This window comes from Rana temporaria, chromosome 3, assembly GCF_905171775.1.
Source record: "Rana temporaria chromosome 3, aRanTem1.1, whole genome shotgun sequence".
NCBI lineage: Eukaryota > Metazoa > Chordata > Amphibia > Anura > Ranidae > Rana > Rana temporaria.
This window is the reverse complement of record NC_053491.1, coordinates 377,554,563-377,576,901: the sequence shown is the minus strand read 5'-3', so window position 1 is coordinate 377,576,901 and position 22,339 is coordinate 377,554,563. Positions and strand designations below refer to the sequence as shown.

Sequence of the window (22,339 nt, the reverse complement as noted above, 5' to 3'; positions counted from 1 at the left end):
CAAATTTAGTTGCTGCGGTTTTCCACACTTGTTCTATGTAAGGGCAGCTCCAGAATGTGTGTAGTAAAGTCCCCTGATCAGAGCACCCTCTGAAGCAGTATGGGGAGACTGATGTATAAAAGGAGTGAAGTTTATAGGGTGTGAGGTACCACCTGGAGAAGATCTTAATTGGCGTTTCTCTAAAGGGGATGGCCTTATTGCTTTTCCGTAGGTTTTCTGCCATGGAATACCAGGTTTCAGGTGTAAGTGTGATTCCTAGGTCTGCCTCCCAATGAAGCATTTGTGTGGATTTCTCTTCTGCCCTAAAATTGTTAATGTAGTTATACAACAGAGAGATCATCCCTTTATCCCGTGAGGAAGAGAGGCATATTTTTTCAAACAATGTTTTGGTAGGGAGAGTGGATAATGAGAAGTGATCTGCGTAGAAGGATTTTATGAGTCTGTAATTTCTTATCTCCGAATGCGGGAGGCCATGGTCTTTTTGGATCATTTCAAAAGTCTTAAATTCCCATTTGGATTGTAGTGCTGATAAGGTGCTTAAGTTATTATCTAACCATAATGAAAAGTGACTTTTGTTGGTAAAAGCAAGGTTGAATCTAATGTCGCCCAAGAATGAGGTAAGTGGGGAAATGGGGGAGGAGAGGGAGTGAATATTGTTGATCTTCATCCACAGTTGGAAAAGATGTGCTACTACTAGGTTATATTTGGAGAGTTTTCTATATAGAATGTTTCGAGACCATAGTATACCTTGGAGATGATATGGCAGGATTGAGGAAGATTCAAATCTCTTCCAGGGTATGTTTTGTAGCGGGGAGAACCATTGTGATATCTGGGAGAGTTTCGTGGCCAGGTAATAGTGCCATAGGTTTGGTAGGCCCAGGCCTCCTTTTGATTGGGGTCTGTGTAAGAGTGCATAACTATATCTGGGTTTCCTACCCTCCCAAATAAATTTGTTGATTGATTTCTGAATACCTTCAATCTTGGATTTGGGGACTAAAATGGGGAGGGAGCGGAAGTAGTATAATAGTTTTGGAATTATACTCATTTTTATAGCGCAGACTCTGCCTAGAAAGGAAATGTGATGAGAAGACCAAGAGTTCAAGAGGTGTTCAACACGAGCGATGATAGAGGGGTAGTTTGCCTTGTATAGTTGTGGATATGAGGATGTAATATTGACTCCTAGGTATTTTAGGGAATCCTGACACCAAATGAACTGAAAGTTGCTGCTCAATCTGGTTAATAGATCAGGGGGTAAGTTTAGTGAAAGGGCTGAACATTTGGAGGGGTTAACTTTGAGACCCGAGACCGTGTGAAAGGTATTTAAGGTATCCAACAACACCGGAATAGACAGGAGGGGTTCTGTGAGGAATACCAGTGCGTCGTCCGCGTATAAACTGATCTTGAACTCCGAGTCCTTGCAAGGGTATCCCCGTATGTCAGTGTTGTGCCTGATGGCCTGTGCCAGCGGCTCTATAGCCAACGCAAAAAGGAGTGGGGATAAGGGGCAGCCTTGTCTGGTTCCTCTACCCAGTGTGAAGAATTCTGAGTTATGTCCCGGAATTTTGATACGGGTTTTTGGGGCGTGGTAGAGGGCATTAAATCCCTGTAGGAAGTTACCTGTAATGCCGAATTTAGGGAGAAGTTTATTCAAATAGGACCAGCTAACGCTGTCAAAGGCCTTGTGTATGTCCAAACTCAAGAGGCAGGCCTGTTTGGATTTCAGATTAGCGTCTTGTATAATATTAGTAACTAGTCTTATGTTGTCTACTATCTGTCTACCTGGGATAAATCCTGATTGATCATGATGGATTAATGGGGAGATAACAGAGGCCAGTCTGTTTGCAAGGATTCTGCCAAATATCTTAAGATCATTATTCAAAACTGAAATGGGGCGAAAATTTTGAGGGAGGGTGTGGTCTTTGTCTGGTTTAGGGATCAGGGAGAGGTTTGCCAGCAACATCTCATCTGGGAATTGATTACCGTCTAGGACATAATTAAATAATTTCATAAGACTGGGGGTTAAACGGGAGGAGAATTTTTTATAATACATGGTTGTGAAACCATCAGGGCCCGGGGCCGTTGAAACCTTTAGAGATTTAATTACTTGGGTTATCTCCTCAGCTGTACAGGGTTTATTCAGGGATTCAGATTGGTTGAGGTCAAGCGAGGGAAGTCTAAGGTTGTCTAGCCACGTGTTCGCAAGGGCATCTGGGTTTGTACCTGGGTCAGATAATAGTTTTTGGTAGAATTTGGTGAAGATGTCAAGTACACCTTTGGGGTGTGTCACCAAGTTGCCCTGAGAGTCTCTTAATTTATAAGTATGGGAGGGGTTAATGTCTTGATTCAATTTTCTGGCGAACATTGCCGAGGGGGAGTTACTGTATAGTAAAAATTTGGCTTTCGAGAACCTCAGAGATCTCTCTGTATTAGCTGATAAAATTAGATCAAGGGCTTTACGTTTTGATTGGATCTGTTGCGTCGTTTCTGGTGAGGCTGAGTGTTGTAATTTGTGATACAGTTGGTTCAGGTCATTGGTCAGGCTTCTAATTTGTGCCAGTCTTTCTCTATTTTTAGCTGCAGCCATTTTAATGATGTGGCCCCTAAGAACTGCCTTATGGGCCACCCAGATAGAGGTTGGGGGGGTGACATCATTTATGTTATCCTCAAAGTAATTATCTATATGGGAGGCAATCGAATCTCTATTTATTGGGTCAGTCAAAAGGGCATCATTAAGTCTCCAGTTGTATACTGAGGGGGCAAGGCCAATGTGAGATGTGTCGAAGGAAATGATATTATGATCAGACCACGGGCAAGGGTGTATACAAGCATGTGAAGAGTTAGCCAACAAGACAGGAGTACAGAAGATGTAGTCCAGTCTGGCATAGCAGTTGTGTGGGTGGGAATAGTGCGAAAAGGCCTTGATCCCTACATTATGGGCCCTCCAGGTGTCAATTAATTGATTTCTATTAATTAGCCTATTAATAGTTTTCGAGAAGGATTTTGAGGAGGGTGAGATTCTACTTCTGTCCAGAGCAGGATGCGCTGTCAGGTTAAAATCTCCACCCAGGATTGTATGTGGGGAGTGGAATCTATCAAGTACATTGAAGAAATTTGAGAAAAACGTTGTTTGGGATTCATTTGGAGCATATATAGATGCTATTGTGATCTCTTTGTTATTGATAGTACCCTTAAGAATTATAAATCGGCTGTCCGGGTCTTTATACATTTGTTGTATATCAAAAATAATTGTATTACGAATAAAGATTGCAACTCCCCTCGTTTTGTTAGTGTAAGTGGTGTAGTAGTGTTGGCTATATGTCCTATTAAAGAATGTCGGGTGGTTTGCCGTGGCAAAATGTGTCTCTTGTAACATGATTATGTCCGCACCAAGTCTTTTATAATGTTGAAATGCTTTTTTTCGTTTGTGCGGTGAGTTAAATCCCTGTGTATTGTGGGAAACTATTTTAAGGTTCATTGGTAAGAAATAATAGTATTATCCTCTGAGTATTATCTATTGGGGTATCAGACCACAAAGTTGCATTCTGGGGCAGATTTATCTTACATAGGGTTATTATACACATATGGTAACTATCTCTGAAGTGTTGAACGTAGCCATAGGGGGTGTGTGAGTCATGTATTCTCAGTCTGCATGAGGCAGTGATAATTTTGGGAGCAAAATGCATCAGAAAGAAACCAGCATATAGAAAACCGTAAAATGATTGTCTCTGAGTGAGCTTATCCGAAATGAAAAGGGCCCTAGTGGCCAACAACATATACCACTGAATCATCAACATAGTAGGATATAACTTGGGGACAGGAGAAATCCTGTCAAACATTACACAACACTGGGTTGTAGAAGGTGGGACCAAAATGTCCCTGGACCACAAACTGCTCGGGTGATGTCCCATCCGAGGATGGAGCAGCAATCGAGAACAGCTGTGGAAGTGGGGTCAATCTAGCGACGACGGATGTTCTAGGCATCTTGTATTATATATATCAAAGCAGTAATGCATTGTAAAGGTATTTGGTTATCAGTGAGCTGAAAGAAGCAGAGGGAGATAATAAAACAAAACAAAAAAAAAAAAAAAAAAAAAACCCCCTGAGATAAAATAATGGGCATAATCAAAATTTGCGGAGAGCTACTTAGGGTGGGAGCCCCCACCCCAAATTCGATGCTGCAGTGAAGATGAGTCAGCCAGGTCTATTAAAGTTGGATCCAATCGGGCAAAGAGATGCGTGCATTTTTTTGTATGGCAACATGGAATTTGAAGGTTCACAAAGTTTGTGATGTGAACAATACATTTGTCCGCTTGTTCAGGGAGTAGTAATAAATCTTCTAAGGTGAGTATTCAGTTATTCATGTATCCGCAGCAACTGTCCTCCAAAGTGCAAGCAGGGTGAGAGTCTGGAAGATAGATTGGTGACCAGATCTGGTTCGCAGTCCTGCTCCAAAGAGGGGGGACTGAGTGATAAAAGGGTCAATAGACCAACAGTGGGAGAGGTAACAGAGAGAACCAGGGAACAGAACGGATTCACAAATTAATGTGAGGTGGACCATACATGGTCAATGAGAATTATGATTGGAAGGACTGGATCAGTCTCCTCTGATCCCTCTGATTGCGTCTGGTGGGAGGTGTCGACCAAATGGGGGAAGGCCTGGGTGTAGCTGGGGGACGAGAAGGGGGATCTTGAGTAATCAGGCCCAATTTTACCAATAGTTCCTTCCCTTCTATGACGTTGTAGACCGTATATGTAGATCCATTGTGTGGGACCGTAAGCTTAAAGGGGAACCCCCAACGGTACCTAATTCTAGCAGCTTGTAACACAGTAGTGACTTCTTTCATTCTGCGTCTCCTGTCCAGAGTCGCAGGTGAAATATCTGGATATATTTGGATTCTTTTGCCCTCCATATTCAGATTATGTGAATTCCTTGCAGCGCGCATTATGTCTTCCTTGATTAAAAAGTCCCTCATGCACATCACTATGTCCCTGGGGGGACCTTCAGGGGGAGGTTTAGGTCGCAATGCTCTGTGTATTCTGTCACAAATGAAGGCAGATGGGGGCTTTTCTGGTAGAAGATTTTGAAAGAATTTTGAAACTGCAGGCATCAGGTCAGTGACTGTCTCAGGGACTCCACGCAGCCTAATATTATGGCGGCGATTTCTGTTGTCAAGGTCCTCGACCTGAGCCTGCATGAAGGCAAAGTTGTCTGCTAGGTTTTCAAAATCCTTCCTAAGATCATTGTGAGCTAGGGAGAGCTCATCGTGTTTTGTTTCTAGAAGGTCTGTGCGACTGCCTATATTGGCAATTTCCTGGGAGAGAGCCGCTGTGGACTTATGAACTTCATGTTCAATTTTATCCACAAGTTTATTGAATATGGCTGTCAGACTGTCATCTAGATCCGCTTTAGATAGCGGTGAGTTGTACTCACTGTTGTGGGGTTGTACAGCCGCGATCTCCGTCGGATGTTTGTCAGTGCAGGGCTGTGTCCACATGTGCTGGTCGGCGCCATCTTGGGACACCTTCTTGTGTCTTTGCTCCATGTTAAGGAGAAAGTTCGTCAGGGTGTGCTCGGGTCTCCGATTCCGCTTCTTCCTAGCGGATGGCATACACTGGGTGTTCCTGCAGGGGTGCTTGGTGAAATCGCCGCTGAGAGTGCTGAATTGCCCTGGGAAATCCGCCTAGAAGGCCCGGGTCTCGTGGAGCGCGGCTCAGGCCAGTCCGTTCAGCATCGCGCCGCGCATGCGCCCCCCCAAAAGTGCTCATTTTAAAGCCTAATATGCAAGTTATTGTCGTAAAACGTGTTTGAGAACCCGGTGCTTGCCCCAGGGAACATGTATCAATGGAAAAAAAAGTTTTAAAAACTGTCGTTTTTTCTAGAGCAGTGATTTTAATGATGCTTAAAGTGAAAAAAAATAATAATGCTTTAATGTAATGTCTGGTCTCTGCAATATGGATGAAAATCATTGAGAAAAATAGCATAGACACAGACAGTACACACACCACGTAGCTTTAGGTGCACACTGCAGAGGACAATGGCAATACACACACACCACGTAGCTTTAGGTGCACACTGCAGAGGACACAGGCAGTACACACCACGTAGCTTTAGGTGCACACAGCAGAGGACACGGGCAGTACACACACCATGTAGCTTTAGGTGCAAACTGCAGAGGACACAGGCAGTACACACCACGTAGCTTTAGGTGCACACTGCAGAGGACAATGGCAATACACACACCACGTAGCTTTAGGTGCAAACTGCAGAGGACACAGGCAGTACACACCACGTAGCTTAAGTTGCACACTGCAGAGGACACAGGAAGTACACACCACGTAGCTTTAGGTGCACACTGCAGAGGACACAGGCAGTACACACACCACGTGTGTTTTTCCGACAGGTTTCCGACGGTCGCATCTATCGCGTCACGAGTAGCCGAACGTCGGTGCGGCTCTATACGGCGCCTGCGCACCGACGTTCGGCTACTTTCGGAAAATCTTGACGCGATAAATGCGACCGTCGGAAGCCTGTCAATCAAGAAGGAATGCCCAGACCCGAAGACCATACCCGGAAGCGGCGGAGAAGATTGCTCTCTAAAACGGTAAGTACTGCTTAGTTTTTAAAAAAAACACCCGATTCCCCTAGACAAAATGAGCATGGATCTAATCTTAAATTTTTTTTTTTGCGGGTGAACCTCCACTTTAAGGTGTACATTAACGTGCGTCATAATGCAAGTAAACACCTGTGAATGCATAGTATGATGCATGATGACATTTAATACAAAGTGCATTGCAATGCACAATAAAAATGTGCATTCACATACATCTTAATGCGTTTCCAATGCGCTTTCAATGAAAAATGCTTCAAGGGGAAAACAATGAGTAGGTTTTTCCTTCTTAAAACAAACTATAACATATACAGTGGGGCAAAAAAGTATTTAGTCAGCCACCAATTATGCAATTTCTTCCACTTAAAAAGATGAGAAAGGCCTGTAATTGTCATCATAGGTATACCTCAACTATGAGAGACAAAATGTGGAAACAAATCCAGACAATCACAGTGTCGGGTTGAGATCTCATCTTTTTAAGTGGAAGAGCTTGCACAATTGGTGGCTGACTATATACTTTTTTGCCCCACTGTATTCAGTGATTACACATTTTGATTTTACACATTTCCTGTAACTGTTACTTGGATGATGTGATTTTTCTATGTTTAGCTGCCTACTGTTCCGTATTTTGGGTATACTAATTTATATTTATGTTGTAAGTGTTCTCTTGTGGTCACCTATGAGGGACCTTGGTTAGCTTCCATGCTTATCTTGAGGCCTCGTACACACGAGGAACTCGACGGGCGAAACACATCATTTTCCTCGTCGAGTTCCTTGTTAGGCTGTCGAGGAACTCGACAAGCCAATTTTCTCCATTCCCGTCAAGGAAATAGAGAACATGCTCTCTTTTTGGCTCGTCGAGTTTCTCGACAGTTTCCTCGACGAAAATGTACACACAACCAGTTTCCTCAGCAAAAAAATATCTCCCAGCAAGTTTCTTGCTGGTTTTTGCAGAGAAACTCGGTCGTGTGTACGAGGCCTTAGAGAAATTACGTTTTTTAGTTTTGGATGGAGTAGGAAGAGATTGGGGAGATTTCCTTCCATTTCCTGTCCCTGAGGTACAGCAGGAGATGGAGGGGGGGGGGGATCTCTATAAACTGAGAAGAAATTTCCTAGAAAGCTGGCCTTATGTGGAACACATTTTGCTCAGTGGGTGACCTTGTTTGCCACCTCCTGCCTGATATTCAATAAAAAATTGAAGAAGCCGGGCAGAAAATTGTCGACTGAACAATGCCTGCATCCAACTAAATCTATGCACTGGATTTTCACTTGACATTGACTTTTGGGTTAATCACCTATTCTTTCATTAGAACTACTGCTATTTGCACATGCTCTTTATTACTGATAAGCATATTTTTAAGTTGAAGTGTCAATTTATATGTAGCGCTGCCTTGTTTGATTTGTTTTTATATAAATCTATGCACTGTTTGGGAAAATTGACAGCTGGTAGATATGGTTGTCAAAATACAAAAGCTGCAGCAGGAGATTCATCCAACCCCATCATGTAGTTTAAATGGAGGAATTCTTTAGTTTTTTATGTATGTTTTTTGTATGGCAGCTACAGATGATCACGAATCGCTGCCTCATTTGGTGTGACAGGTGCTCTTTATTGTCTTAAAGTTGTAAAGGAAATTTTTTTTTTTGCTGAAATGACTGTTTACAGGGTATAGAGACATAATAGTTAACTGATTCCTTTTAAAAATGATTATAAATAGATACAAATCAATCATATAATGTACCTGCAGTTTATAGTTTCGTTTTTGCATGTGGTTTCCTGCTTTTGTGATGTACAGAGCCAGAGAGCCAATACAGGGCAGTGATGGTTTGGAAAACGAAACTGATTGGTGCTGTGGGGTTTTAGACACACAGTAATCACACCTCCTTGATTAGTGACCACAGAGAGAAAGCTCACAGTACTGTGGTCATCAGGAAACAGACAACCAGGAAGTGTGGAGATCAGAGAAGAATTACAGCAACAAAAACGAACAATGAGGACATGAAAACAGCACTGCATTAAGGTAAAGGAAGCTATTAAGATAAAAAAAAAAATCCTTTACAAACCCTTTAAGCTTTAACCTGTGCTTTGCTAAACTGACCTGGAGACAGCAGGTTTCCTGTCATTTATGGTCAGTGGTGGAGTTTTGCTGATGCATTTAGGGTTCACGTTGTCCATCACTGAACCAAACGAGTCTTGTCTTTTGCCGAGGTCTGGCGTCTGAACATTCAGAAGAGGGGCAGATGCTGACCTTTTAAAATGATCTTTTTGGTCTTGAATATCTTCCACTGGAACTGAGAATGTACAAAAAGAAAACCTTAGTCAAATTACACCTAAAATTACAACATTATGAAAAGATGAAATTCAAATGCCTCCCGGTGAATCCCAACATTGCCCTCTAGCAAGTCTCCTGATGAACTAATGAAGAGAACCTGTGCTTTTGGCTAACCCTTGTATATATTTGGGGTTATCTTTTCTGGAGACAATTCCAACCCTGCAGAGGACATATTTCAACAGTCTATTATGCCTTGGAGCAGGGCTGATCCTAGGCAGGTGCGTGGGGTGCAGTGCACCAAGGCGCCACAGAGGTGGGGGCACTGAAAGCGCCAGAGTGCTCTCCTCCCTCCTCCTCCTCTCCTTGTCTGTGTCCAGAGGTGGCTCTCTCTACCGGTCACCGCCACTGTGTTTCCTGCCCAAGCTCGTCCTTCCTCCTGTCAGAGGAGAGCGAAGCAGCGGCTGTCTCTGTGTGGAGAGAGAGCAGCTGTGCAGCGACGTCGCTGGGGGGGGGGGCGGTCCGTGCCTGACGTGTTCTCCTTGTCCGTGTTAGGGGACCATCTCTGTTTTTGAGTCGTTGTCATAGAAACATTTGTAAAGGGGAGGAGCTGGTAAGATGACCACGCCCATGTGGGGGCGCCAGAAATATTTTGGCACCCAGGCGTCTGTGACCCTAGGATCGGCCCTGCCTTGGAGGCTGAAGAATATACAGTACCAGCCAGGAGCAGCAACCCAAGTTGAATATGAACTTACTGACTTTGTGGCGAACTGTTGAACTGAGGCTGATTTACTGGTGTGTATAACTCAACTCATGATGAGTGACACAGTAAATCGCAATCTCGGCAAGATACATATTTCATAATCCACGCACAATCATCTTCAATCGTCAGAAGACTTTCTAATGTGTGAAGTACTTTGATGGGACATGAGAAAACCTGGAAAACCTTGCGGCTCCTCCCTGTCTTCACCCCCCCCCCCCACGTCCCCACTGCCTTGTGACATCCTCCTCCCTGGCACGGGCAACTAAAAAACAATCCCCATACAGTAAACTGTGCCCACACTGCAAGAGGGTAATTGCTCGCTTTGTTATAGGGGAACAATAAAAGATCCATCGTCCTCCCCACAGCTGCAGCTAGATAGTTCCCTGCAGCTTTTTCTCCCCCCACGCTCCAGCAGTCTAGGCACTTGACGTCATCAAGACCAAAACAGGGTTCATAACCCTGCCTTGAACGTGATGATGCCAAGAGACAGCCCACCAGCGGAACGTGGGGAAGCGCCATCTACTGGGGGAGCAGAGGATCAAGTAAAACAATTTCTACTCTGCCCTAGACAAAACAAGCAAAACAACACTGCAAAGGATAACTTTTTAGTTGCCCAGAGTGTGGCTTTAATTGTTTGTTAAATCTAGGGGCAAAGGATTAAAGTGGTTGTTAAGACTGAAGGTTTTTTACCTTCATGCATTCTAATCATAAAGATAAAAAACTTTCACTATGCAGTTCTGCTCCCAGCCCCCAATACTTACCTGAGTTTGATCGTGATCCAGCGATGTGCACGAGAGCAGCTGCTGTCTTGGCTCTCTACCTCCTTATTGGCTCAGAGACAAAACCGTTGCACAGAGCAGTTAAAGTGGAAGTAAACTCCCATGAACGATTTTTACCTATAGTAAGACTTTCCTATAGGTACAGTAAATATCTCTTAAACTTGTAGGAGATATTTATTTGTGAAGCTGCCAGGGACGTCTCTGGCTGGTGCATGCGCTCTGAAGTAATGGCATACCGTGCCGTTCCTTTAGAGCCCTGTGCCGTGAATAGTGGCTCCCACGCGCATGTGCGGGAGTGACATCAATGCGGCTCGTCCAATCAAAGGACCGCAGCCCACCGACCCAGAAGGAAGACAGGGTGAAGATGGATGCCCTGTTAGTGGTAACAGCGCGCCGTGGAAGGGCTTTGTTTTAAGGTAAGTTTCAAATTATCTGCTAGTATGTGATGCATACTAGTACATTATAACTTTGCCTTGCAACTTAAAAAAAAACGCAAGCGGTTTACTACTACTTTAAGTATGTTTATTTATTTATTCATTTAAAACTGAGCCTTTATTATCACTTTAAGGAGTAAATCCTTACCTTACTCCTTGCTTTAGCAGGCTCCCTCAATCATTGTGACAGGTCCTCCACATGTTCTCAGTAAGCTGTGACTGGCTCCGGTCACACTCCAGTCTCCTTAGCATACCATATAGAGTTTATATCCCTATATTGTACATGATAATGCTGATGCTGCACCCACAGACCGGTGGAGGAGAACGCTGGATCCAGCCAAAGTGAGAAATCAGGCAAGTGATAGAGCCCTTTTATGAAACCCCCTAGACATAACAAGGGGGTCCCACTGCAGGGGTGGATTTTTTAATTTTCCTGGAGTTGTGCAATCCAAAACTTCTAAACTTCTTCATGTGACCCAAAACCTAGGAAACTTAAATCAAATGACACCCACAGGCATTATGTGGATTTCATGTCATTTGGGACTGTAGAGATTCTAATGTTTTCAGACCCTACCTGGAAGATTTTCGATGAAAAAATCAATTTAAAACTATATAAGCATTGCTTTTATTTACATTTAGAATTTTATTTGCTATACACTGCTAACCGAAAAAAATATATTTGACAAAGAATATAGGGCCTAATCCACAAAAACCTGGCGCAACGTCATTTTTACCATTTAAGTTACACCGCCGCAAAATCTCTACCTAAGTGCCCGATCCACAAAGCACTTACCTAGAAAATTTGAGCGGTGTAACTTAAATCCGTCCGGCGCAAGGCGTTCCTAATCTAATGGGGCGAGTCCCATTTAAATTAGGCACGCTCCCGCGCCGGACATACTGCGCATGCTCCCGACGCGATTTTCCCGACGTGCTTTGCGCGGTTTTACGTTACGCCGAGTTTTGTGAATCGCGCCGGGTAAAAAAAGTTGCGGCGGGAAATTTTTTTTTAAAAAAAAATTTGACAGCGTCGCGGGAAAGAAGGGTCTACTTTTACATGGTGTACTAACTTTACACTTTGTAAAAGCAGCCCTAATTTTGCGACGGCAAACTAATACTTACGGAGAAAAAACGAAGCGTAAAAGCTTTGTGGATCTCCGTAAGTGCTAATTTGCATACCCGAAGCGGCATTTCGACGAGAAATGCCCCCAGCGGCGGATGCGGTACTGCATCCTAAGATCCGGCAGTGTAAGTCCCTTACACATGTTGGATCTTCTCCCTATCTATGTGAAACTGATTCTGTGGATCAGTTCCATAGATAGAAACAGGGATACGACGGCGTATCAGTAGATACGGCGTATCCCTTTTGTGGATTAGGCCCATAGTTTTCTTATATTTACCAATGTTTTCTTCTTTATGGGAACATTCCTCCCTAGCAGCAGGCAGCTCAGTGAAGTTAGATGTAGTCATCGGTGGAAGGACTTCAGTCGTCCTGTAGTACTCAGGAATAAAGTTGTGTATAGACAATGGGAAGGAATCAGTCAGTAGATTGGAGGATGAGGTGGTCTGTGGTAAGTGCCAGTTACTGCCGCTCATCCTAGAAAAAAAGAAGAAGAAAAATATTGTTTTCTTATTTTAATAAAACATAGAAATTTGTAGACTATCCCCTAGAGCAGAGGGGCCCAAACCTTTTGAAGAGCAAGGGCCACCTAAGTGACTTGGTAACCGGTCGCGGGCCACAATGAGTGGAGTGGGTGGATGGCAGACCACTCGGCTCTATAGAGCCCACTCTACTTTCGGCACACCAAACTCGCAGGTAATAGAAGTCTATGGCTCAGTGCAGGTCCCCCACAGGTGCACTTTTCTGCACCTGTGGATCAGTTTGAAAGCAGCCCTGTAACCACTGCAGAACAGATATGCCCATATATACCGTATTTATCGGCGTATACCGCGCACTATTTTGCCCTGAAAATCAGGGCAAAATCGTGGGTGCGCGATATACGCCGATACCCGCTTTCCCGCCACGAGTTTGAATACTGCGCCCGCATATAGCGAGCGCAGTACACTCGTGAATCTTCGGGCAGTCTCTGCGCCTCTCGTACTGACGTCCTGAGCGTACAGGACGTCAGTGCGAGAGGCGCCCGAGCCTGCCCGAAGATTCACGAGTGTACTGCGCTCGCTATATGCGGGCGCAGTATTCAAAGTCGTGGCGGGAAACGAGCGGGAGGACGCCGCAGAAGGACGCCGGACCCGCCGAAGATGGACGCCGGACCCGCCGAAGATGGACACCGGACCCGCCGAAGATGGACACCCGACCCGCCGAAGATGGACGCCCGACCCGCCGAAGATGGACGCCCGACCCGCCGAAGATGGACGCCCGACCCGCCGAAGATGGACGCCCGACCCGCCGAAGACGGACGCCGGACCCGCCGAAGAGGACACCCGAAGCCGCAGAAGGACGCCGGACCCAACGAGGCCGCAGATGGACGCCGCGCAAGACACCAAAACTGTAAGTACAAAAAAACAAAAAATCTTTTTTTCCCACAGGATTGGGGGCCACTTTGGGGGTGCGCGGTATACGCCAGAGCGCGTTATACCGCGATAAATACGGTACACAGTGTGATTTTAGTAATAAAAACTTTCTTTTAATAACAGTATTCTATTCTATTTTATTCCATCCCAGAGCAGGAGGTCGTGGGCCACATCAGAGGGCTCTGCGGGCCACATGTGGCCCCCGGGCCACTGGTTGGGCACACCTGCCCTAGAGGGAGCTCTTAGTGTTTCAGTTCAACTATTCTGTCTCTGTCCTAACAACAGTTGAGATAAGATATTAGCCACACAGGAAAAGCATTGTGTCAAAAGGGTTGGCTGACTTTTTTGACTTATTAAACATCTTCAAATAATTTTGCTCTATTTAATATCCATACATATTCACACATTTTTATTGCAATATACAGTAAACTGAAATTTTATTTTAGAAGCTAGATGCATTTTTAGTCAGAATTATTTTTCTGATTGTGATTCATTAACTTTGTTATTTATTTTTGTTTATCCTACTTTTATTTCTCCTTCAGTGAGTTTTAATGAGGTTTTTAAAGGATACAGGACACAATCTCATACAAATATTTGAGTAAGACTGATATTATTATTATTATTATACAGGATTTATATAGCGCCAACAGTTTGCGCAGCGCTTTACATCAGGGATATGAGTTTATCCTAATTTGATATCTTACTTGTACTTGTAGCCTTGAAGGAGTCTCAAAGTCCCCCGAAATAAGTCGGCCTGTTTCTATTATTTTATTACATAAAAATAAAAAAGAATTTTGGGGTATCTTACTCCCCTTTTTACATGCTTTTTGTTCTTATATATCAACATACAAATTCATGTTATGAAGGCTCTCCAATTTAGATATGCCTAATTTCCTGAAAGCAGTCTGAATTCTGTATGAATAATATCAAAATGACTCAGCATCTTGATAAAACTAGTTACATTCCAATCCACCAGAAACACCATAAAAAAGAGATTCCAATTACACAGATATATATATATACACATACACACACACACCCTAAATATGTAGAGCCCTGGGATTTAGTCAGGGAGCTCCTCATCAAATTCCTTGTCAGGAGTAGTTCCTGCAGTTAATTGATTGAGATCTATTGATTTGGCCTTGTTTTCACTTTTCTCTTCTACCACTAGATGGCTGAGAACTTGGTGGTACTAGATATGAGAAGGGCAACTCAAGGTCAGCAGATTATGGGTATATGGGGTTTCTCAGCCAAGAAACAGGGGATTTCTTGAATCCCTTGGCCTGCTGGGAGAACCTATATATATTCAGGTGGAGTCATGTTCTGTGCCACCCGGACGGCTGTCTGGGTGGACATGTGTCGTACACCCTGGTCTGCTAGGCCGGAGATTGGGGCTATCCCGGCGGGGGCATCTGACTGCCAGGCTTTCTGAGGACCTATCCAGAAGTGACAGTGTAGCGCAGGGTTGTGACTGCCGCTTGCAGTACAACCAAAAGTAACGGTTCTGCCGGCCAGAGAACCTGTCGTGGTCGGAGGTAGAAGGGAAGCTATCGCCAACAAGGGACCAACCACCTTTACCAGGGACCACAGTGAGCAACTGAAGCAAGTACCGGAGCAGTACTCTCACCGAACGGGCACGGTGGAGAAATGGGAAACTTCAGGTGGTGATCAACCAGCGGAGGTGATGCTTGCAGAGCAGCCTTGTGTGTCAAGTCAGCCGAGCCAGTTAGCAGGGGTGAAGCTTGAAAGGTATCTGGAGTGCCAAGCTAGGGACCCAGCAAGGAAGTGGAGTGATGCTTGAGGGAGATACCGCTGCAAAAGCCTTGAAGAGCCCACAGATTCAGAGTCAGTGAATCAGAGAGTACAGTGAGAGACTTGGAGCTCAAGGGGCTGAAGAACTACAAGTAGAAGTTGTAGTGAAGCTGAGTGAACTGTTGAACTTTGTGTTAGGAACTGTTAAAGCGGAGGTTCACCCAAAAGTGAACCTCCGCTTTTCGGAACCCTCCCTCCCTCCGGTGTCACATTTGACACCTTTCAGGGGGAGGGGGTGCAGATACCTGTATAAAACAGGTATTTGCACCACTTCCTGGTATAGTCCGGCCCCTCCGCGTCACTCCCCCGTTGTGTTCTGGGAAACACTCGGTTCCCAGAACACAACAGGGACCAGTGGGAACTGGGCAGTGAAGCCGCAACGTTTCACTTCCCGATTCCCTCACCGAGGATGGCGGCGAGGGAAGACGAAAGCCGAGCTACCGGTAAGTGTCCATTTTTTTAAAGTCAGCAACTGCTGTATTTGTAGCTGCTGGCTTTTAAAAAGAAAAATTCAGGTGAACTCCTGCTGTAAGTACTGTTGCCATAGGAGACAGCAATCCTGCACATGCCTTGTCTTTCCCTGTACGGCTGTCCTCCTATTGAAGTCTCAGAGTCTGCTAATTGAAACTGAAACTATCGTATTTATCAGGGTTTTTCCCGTGCCAGCGTATAACGCGCACCCCAAGCTTAGAAGGGAAGTTTAGGAAAAAACTTACATTTTGGATGCTCAGCCTTGTCGGTGTCCATCTGCTGTCGGCGTCCATCGACGGCCTTGTCTGGCGTCCATCTGCGGCTTTGCGCGGGGTTTGTCCAGCCTTGTCGGTGTCCGTCTGCTGTTTTGCCCGTCGTCCATCGGCGGCCTTGTCCGGCGTCTGTCTGCGGCCTTGCGCAGGGTCAGTCCAGCCTTGTCGGTGTCCATCGCGTTCGTCTGCCAATCTGTCCAGCCTTGTCGGTGTCCGTCGCGTCCGTCTGCCGGGTTTGAGTTTGGCGCCTCGGTCGAGCTGTGCAGAGCCGGATTTCCGGTGTGTTGGGCTTCTCTTGGCTCCTCTCGCGTGGCTGCGGGCTGAGCGTAGCCTAGCCGAGTGCGCAGTACACTTGGCTCGGCTCGGTCTTTGTCGGCGGCCCTCAGAGACAGCGGGGATCGGCGTATAAAGCGCACCCACGATTTTCCCCTGATTTTAAGGGGAAAAAAGTGCGCGTTATACGCCGATAAATACGGTACTTTAGTGTGTCCTGGCTCTAACCCTCTTTCCCTTCAAAATATAAAAAGACTGTCAAAGAAATAAAACCTCTCTTGCATCTAAGAAATGTCTGGTGCCCAATGACTTTTACCATATTTGCACCCACTATGCCTCACAACCCAATACATATGGAAGTATGTCAGCTGTCTTTGGTCTTGAAGGTCCTCATTAGGCTGGAAGAGGTTAAAGACATTGCTATATATACTGTGTGTGTATATATATATATATATATATATATATATATATATATATATATATATATATATATATATATATATATATATATATATATATATATATATATATATATATTTGATTTTTTTTTATTTACCAGTGAATTTACCTTTGTATTTAGGTATGTATTAATTATGTTAAGGACAAAAAAAGGTTTTATTTTAGGAAAACAACTATTAAGTATTTTATATGATTATTTTATATTTAATAACTTATTTTCAAATAACAAGCTTGAGGCCTAGAACCATTTTCTTTTTCAGTCTGATGGTGGATTTGCTGTTATGTTTTGAATAACCTGAGTAGTCTATGTAATGGAGAGACCAGAATAGAAGAAAAGATCAGATTACACACACAGGTGAGAAGAAGGACATACTCCTCTCTATCTTCTAAAGGAGAGGTGACCCATGTGGATTCTCAATTAGACAGAAGCAGGCAACATGCATGCATTCTGTGCCCAAGCAGAGATAGACATGTTGAGATTAAGCATGGCTGGTTTGAGCTAAAAGTTGGATTTATCTTGTGACCTTGGTTATCAAACTTTACTTACTGGTGTTCCTCTTCCTCCAGCATAGACTTCAGAGCATCCAGTTCACTCCGTAGGGACATGTTGCTTTCCTGAAAAGTATTCAAATCCTTCATCTTGGCTAGGAGAAGATCCTGCAGCTCCTGATGAGACAGAAACACGATGGTTTGTGTTTGTCTGCCAATAGAAGTCGTGGGGCCCTATACAGCCTTCCTGGCAGGGCCCCCTTCAACCCCGCCCCTGCCTTAAAGTGGATGTAAACCCAAATTGTTTTTATTTATTTTTTTATATCACAATGTAGAGTATAAGATTTCCTATCATCTGTTCCCAGTCTTGCCACACAGAGTTAATCCAGCTCTGAGCAATCCTCTTTTATTGTTCAGTGAAAATGAACAAACTTCCAGATAAAACCCTGTCTAAATACAGTCCTTTCCTCTCTCCTTGCTTTGAGTGACAGGTTATTTACATATCAAGCTTGGACATGTTTATCATATGTTATGTTACGTTTATCATAATATGAGGTGATCCACAGTATAAAAAGTGAGAAATCCACCCCTCCCTCACATAACACATCCTGGTAATATACAATGACCTGTGGATCACCTCATATTATGATAAACATAACATAACATATGATAAACATGTCCAAGCTAGATATGTAAATAATCTGTCACTCAAAGCAAGGAGAGAGGAATGGACTTTGTATTTAGACAGGGTTTTATCTGGAAGTCTGTTAATTTTCACTGAACAATAAAAGAGGATTGCTCAGAGCTGGATTAACTCTGTGTGGCAAGACTGGGCACAGATGATAGGAAATCTTATACTCTACATTGTGACATAAAAAAAAAATTGGGGTTTACATCCACTTTAAGATCCAGCGAAAGGAAAGTGGCATTTCAAACAAGGACAGTTAAAGTGTGACGTACCACATGTAAATAAGAGAGGGGAATGCAATGAACAATAACCTTACATCCTAACTATCTAATAGTCACACAATAGGAGATAAAATATTAGCATTATTATACAAATTGAAGACATTGGAAGACTCCCAAGGAGGACGTGAGAGGGGTGCAGGAACACTTGAAAGAGAAAAAACAGGCAATATAGAAATACAACCTACTTTTCTATCATTACCAGTGCAGTATGTATATGAATGAACTTTTATTTACTCTCAGCCGAGAGCAACAAAAATGGTGCAAAATAAACACAGTAATATATCTTACTCTACATATATACTTCTATCATCTACTACACCTAGACCAGTGGTTCTCAACCTGGGGGTCAGGACCCCCTTGGGGGTCAAATGAGGATTTGCCAGGGGTCCCCAAAACCTGGGCTGTTCCTGAAGCTTGTGGCCGCCCACTCAGCCTCTTCAGAGCTGCCCATTCACGACATAGCTGGGAGGCAGAGACTAGAGGTCAGCTGACAGCTGACTGGTGAGGAATGTGAAGTTGGAGGGGCTGGAGGGGACCCTATCTGCTGATTTCAGCATAGGTGTCACTGCTACGAGAAACCACAAAGTCGGAGACACAGTGAGTAACACTACCTGTGATTAGAGTTGCCTTTAAAGGTCCTCACTACAGTTCTCAGATCAGCAGATGACGTTGATCAAGAGCACCTAAGTTGGCTGATCCCAACTCCCCACCAGCACTGCCACTGATCCCAACTCCCCACCAGGGAGTAAGAGAAGGAATAAAAATAGAGAATAAATGGAAGGGAGAGGAAAAGAGGGGGAGAAACAAAGAAAAAGGGAGAGAAAGAATAAGAGAAAGAACAAGAAAAACATCTAGAGAGGGATGGGGATAACAAACAAGAAATTAGGATAGAGAGAGATAAAAGTGAAAGAAAGGAGAACAAAGAGACAGAGTGGTACATCCTAAAATGCACTATAAGGGGTTTTAATATTGTACTAATGGAAGGGACTCAGGGAGCGCTAAATGTCTGTGGGTTAGGGGCACAAATTACTTGTCTTGCCTTGGGTGCCAAAGACCCACAATAGGAAAAAATAATTACCGTTAAGGGTCCCCACAACTTGGGAAATTTTATCAAGGGGTCACAGCACTAGATAGGTTGAGAACCACTGACCTAGACGTACAGTTGTATGAAAAAGTATTTGCCCCCTTTTTGATTTTTTGGCATATTTGTCACACTTAAATGACTCATATCATCAAACTGATTTTATTATTACACAAAGATAACCCGAGTAAATACAAAATACAGTTTTTAAACGATGGTTTCATTTATTAAGGCAAAAAAGCAGTCCAAACCTGCCTGGCTTTATGTGGAAAAGTAATTGCCTCCAAACCAAACAACTGGTTGTGCCACCCTTGGCAGCAACAACTGCAATCAAGCATTTGCAATTACTGGCAATGAGTCTTTCACATTGCTGTGGAGCAATTTTGACCCACTTTTCTTTGCAGAATTGTTTTAAATTCAGCCACATTGGAGGGTTTTCCAGCATGAACGGCCTGTGTAAGGTCATGATACAGCATCTCAATTGGATTTAAGTCCAGGCTTTGACTAGACCACTCCAAAATCTAAACTATGCTTTGTTTGATTTATTTGGAGGTGGACTTGCTGTTATGTTTTTAGGATCTTTGATCTGCTGCATAACCCAAGTGCACTTGAGCTTGAAGTCACGAACTGATGGCCGACATTCTCCTTTAGGATTGTCTGTTAGAACTCAGAATTCATGGTTCCATCAATTATGGTAAGTCATTAAGGTCCTGAAAGCTGCAAAACAGCCCCAAACCGTCACGCTACCACCGTGTCATGAAATGCTGTATTATTTTTATGCCATATGTAACGGGATGCACGCCTTACAAAAAGTTAAATTTGTCTCATCAGTCCACAGAATATTTGCCTAAACGTCTTTGGGATAATAAAGATGTTTTTTGATAAATGTGAGATGAGACTTTGTGTTCTTTTTGGTCAGCAGTGGCCTTGGCCTTGAAACTCTCCCATGGAAGTCATTTTTGCCCCGTCTCTTTCTTATTGTTGAATCATGAACACCGATCTTACCTGAGGCAAGTGAGGTCTGCAGTTCTTTAGATGTTGTTCTGGGTTCTTTTATGACCTCCTCGATGAGTCATGCTCTTGGAGTAATTTTTGTAGGCCAGTCACTAATGGGAAGGTTCACCACTGTTCCAAGTTATCTCAATTTGTGGATAATGTGTCTCCCTGTGGTTTACTGGAGTACCAAAGCCTTAGAAAAGGCTTTGAAACCCTTTGTAGACAGATACATAAACATTACTTTATTTCTAATCTGTTCTTGATTTTTTTTAGATTGTGGCATGATGTGTGTATTTTTGTGATCTGTTAGGGTGCTTCACTTTGTCAGACACCTTCTATTTATATGATTTCTTTATTCAACAGGTCTGGTAGTAATCAGGCCTGGGTGTGGCAAGTGAAATTTAACTCAGCTTTCCAAAAAATTGTGGTTCATTCATGATTCAGCATGGGAGGGGGCAATTACTTTTTCATATAGGACCGGGCAGGTTTGAACAGCTTTTTTCCCTTAATAAATGAAATAATAATTAAAAAACTGCATCTTGGATTTACTCTGGTTATCTTTGTGTAATATTAGAATTTGTTTGATGATCTAAATCACAGGTGTCAAACACAGGGCCTGCAGGCCGAATCCGGCCCTCCAGGCCATTTCATGTGGCCCTCACACCTCTTCTGCAGCTGCCAGAGAGCTCCAGCCCTCCTCTGGTCGTCCTCCAGACCCTTACTTTCTGCTTTCAAGCAATGCATCCAGCTTCTTCCCAGCAGCAGCAGCTTAAGATAAGGGGGTGCACTGTGATGTAAGGGAGAGTGGGAGACTCAACTTGTGATGGTGGGGTGGCTCTTGACATCTAATGTAAGGGGAGGGGATGCTCTGGACATCTATTCTTACAGATTCAACTGGCCCTTTTGAAGGCAATCATAATGCTGATGCGGCCCACGATGAAATTGAGTTTGACACCCTTGATCTAAATCATTTAAGTGTGAGAAATATGCAAAAAAATAAATAAAAATCAGGAAGGGGGCAAATACTTTTTCACATAACTGTATGTACAGATGAAAACGGGCCCCACTTCCTCGAGAATAACACCTGTTTCCATAGCAATTTTAGCATATCTAAAAAAAATGAAAAATTCACTTAGCAACCTATATTGAAACATTTTGAAGTAGGACTTATGACTCACTCAGAATGGCACGCTCATGCGTCAGTAAAGGAGAGAACAGTCCACATAAAAGTCCACATAAAAGTCCATGAAATCCTAGGTGCAGGTAAAGGCCACAGCACAGCCTACCTAACTAACTAAACATCCCATTGTCCTTGGAGCTCCAAAGTCCCATAGGCATTTTCCTGGCGGTGCAGCAACTTGGTCAACAACTTTCCAGCAAGTTCCCTTCTTCACAGGGACAAACTCTGGAATTGTATGCATGGCAACTTTCAACAGCACTTTTAGCCACACAACGTGCAAGGGACTGTAATCATAAAGAACTTTCCCTCTTCCAAAACAACAAAGTCCCTTTGCACTTTGACCAAATCTCAGCCTGTCCTTAACCCAGCCGGGGACTAAGATCACTTTTTTGCACATATGAAGAACAGGGCATGCTGATAATCCAGGGCAGCAGATCAGCATATCTCTTTGCAGAGTGAAGCATACTGGCAATTCCAGAGCACAGGCCAGTATGTTTTTTTTTTAAGGCACTCCCTGCAACTGCTGGTATCAAGAACACAGTCCAGCAGTGACAGAACAGGCTGGACTGGAGTGTCCCCACATCAAATTTGTTTTACTGTAGAGCAACTTCCAGTTCCAAGGAACTGAGCATATCTTGGGGTTCCACTTTAATTGGATTCCACATCTTTTCCATTTTGTTACCAATAATAACGAGGGTCAGGCAATTGAATAGGCTTTCAGGTTGAGCCAGTAGTGGAGATATAATGTTGCACATCCTCCTGGTTGGGCCGTCAGATGACAACATGGTCTTAGTAAATGTGGCGACCAAGTTTGTAGAATAATGGTGTATTTTCCAACATGTCTAGGTGACAGCTTCTTTAAGTCACAGTGGATAGGAATTTTCAAATACTCTCGAATAGCAACATCAACCCACTACGCCCGCTTACATTGAATTTCCATACCCATATTCCTCGGCT

At 43.7% G+C, this 22,339-nt stretch overlaps 1 protein-coding gene across 3 annotated transcripts in view; it reads right to left on the bottom strand.

The window, feature by feature from the left end:
* LMNTD1 (lamin tail domain containing 1) overlaps nt 1-22,339 on the bottom strand; it is a 218,037-nt gene that overhangs the window by 37,049 nt on the left and 158,649 nt on the right. For all 3 annotated transcript variants that reach the window (XM_040345614.1, XM_040345612.1, XM_040345613.1), the window contains exons 9-11: nt 17,215-17,333; nt 12,249-12,445; nt 8,705-8,897 (exon numbers count right to left, since the gene is read on the bottom strand). In XM_040345614.1, coding sequence (XP_040201548.1) covers nt 8,705-8,897; nt 12,249-12,445; nt 17,215-17,333 — 509 coding nt within the window. The remainder of the gene's footprint in view (nt 1-8,704; nt 8,898-12,248; nt 12,446-17,214; nt 17,334-22,339) is intronic.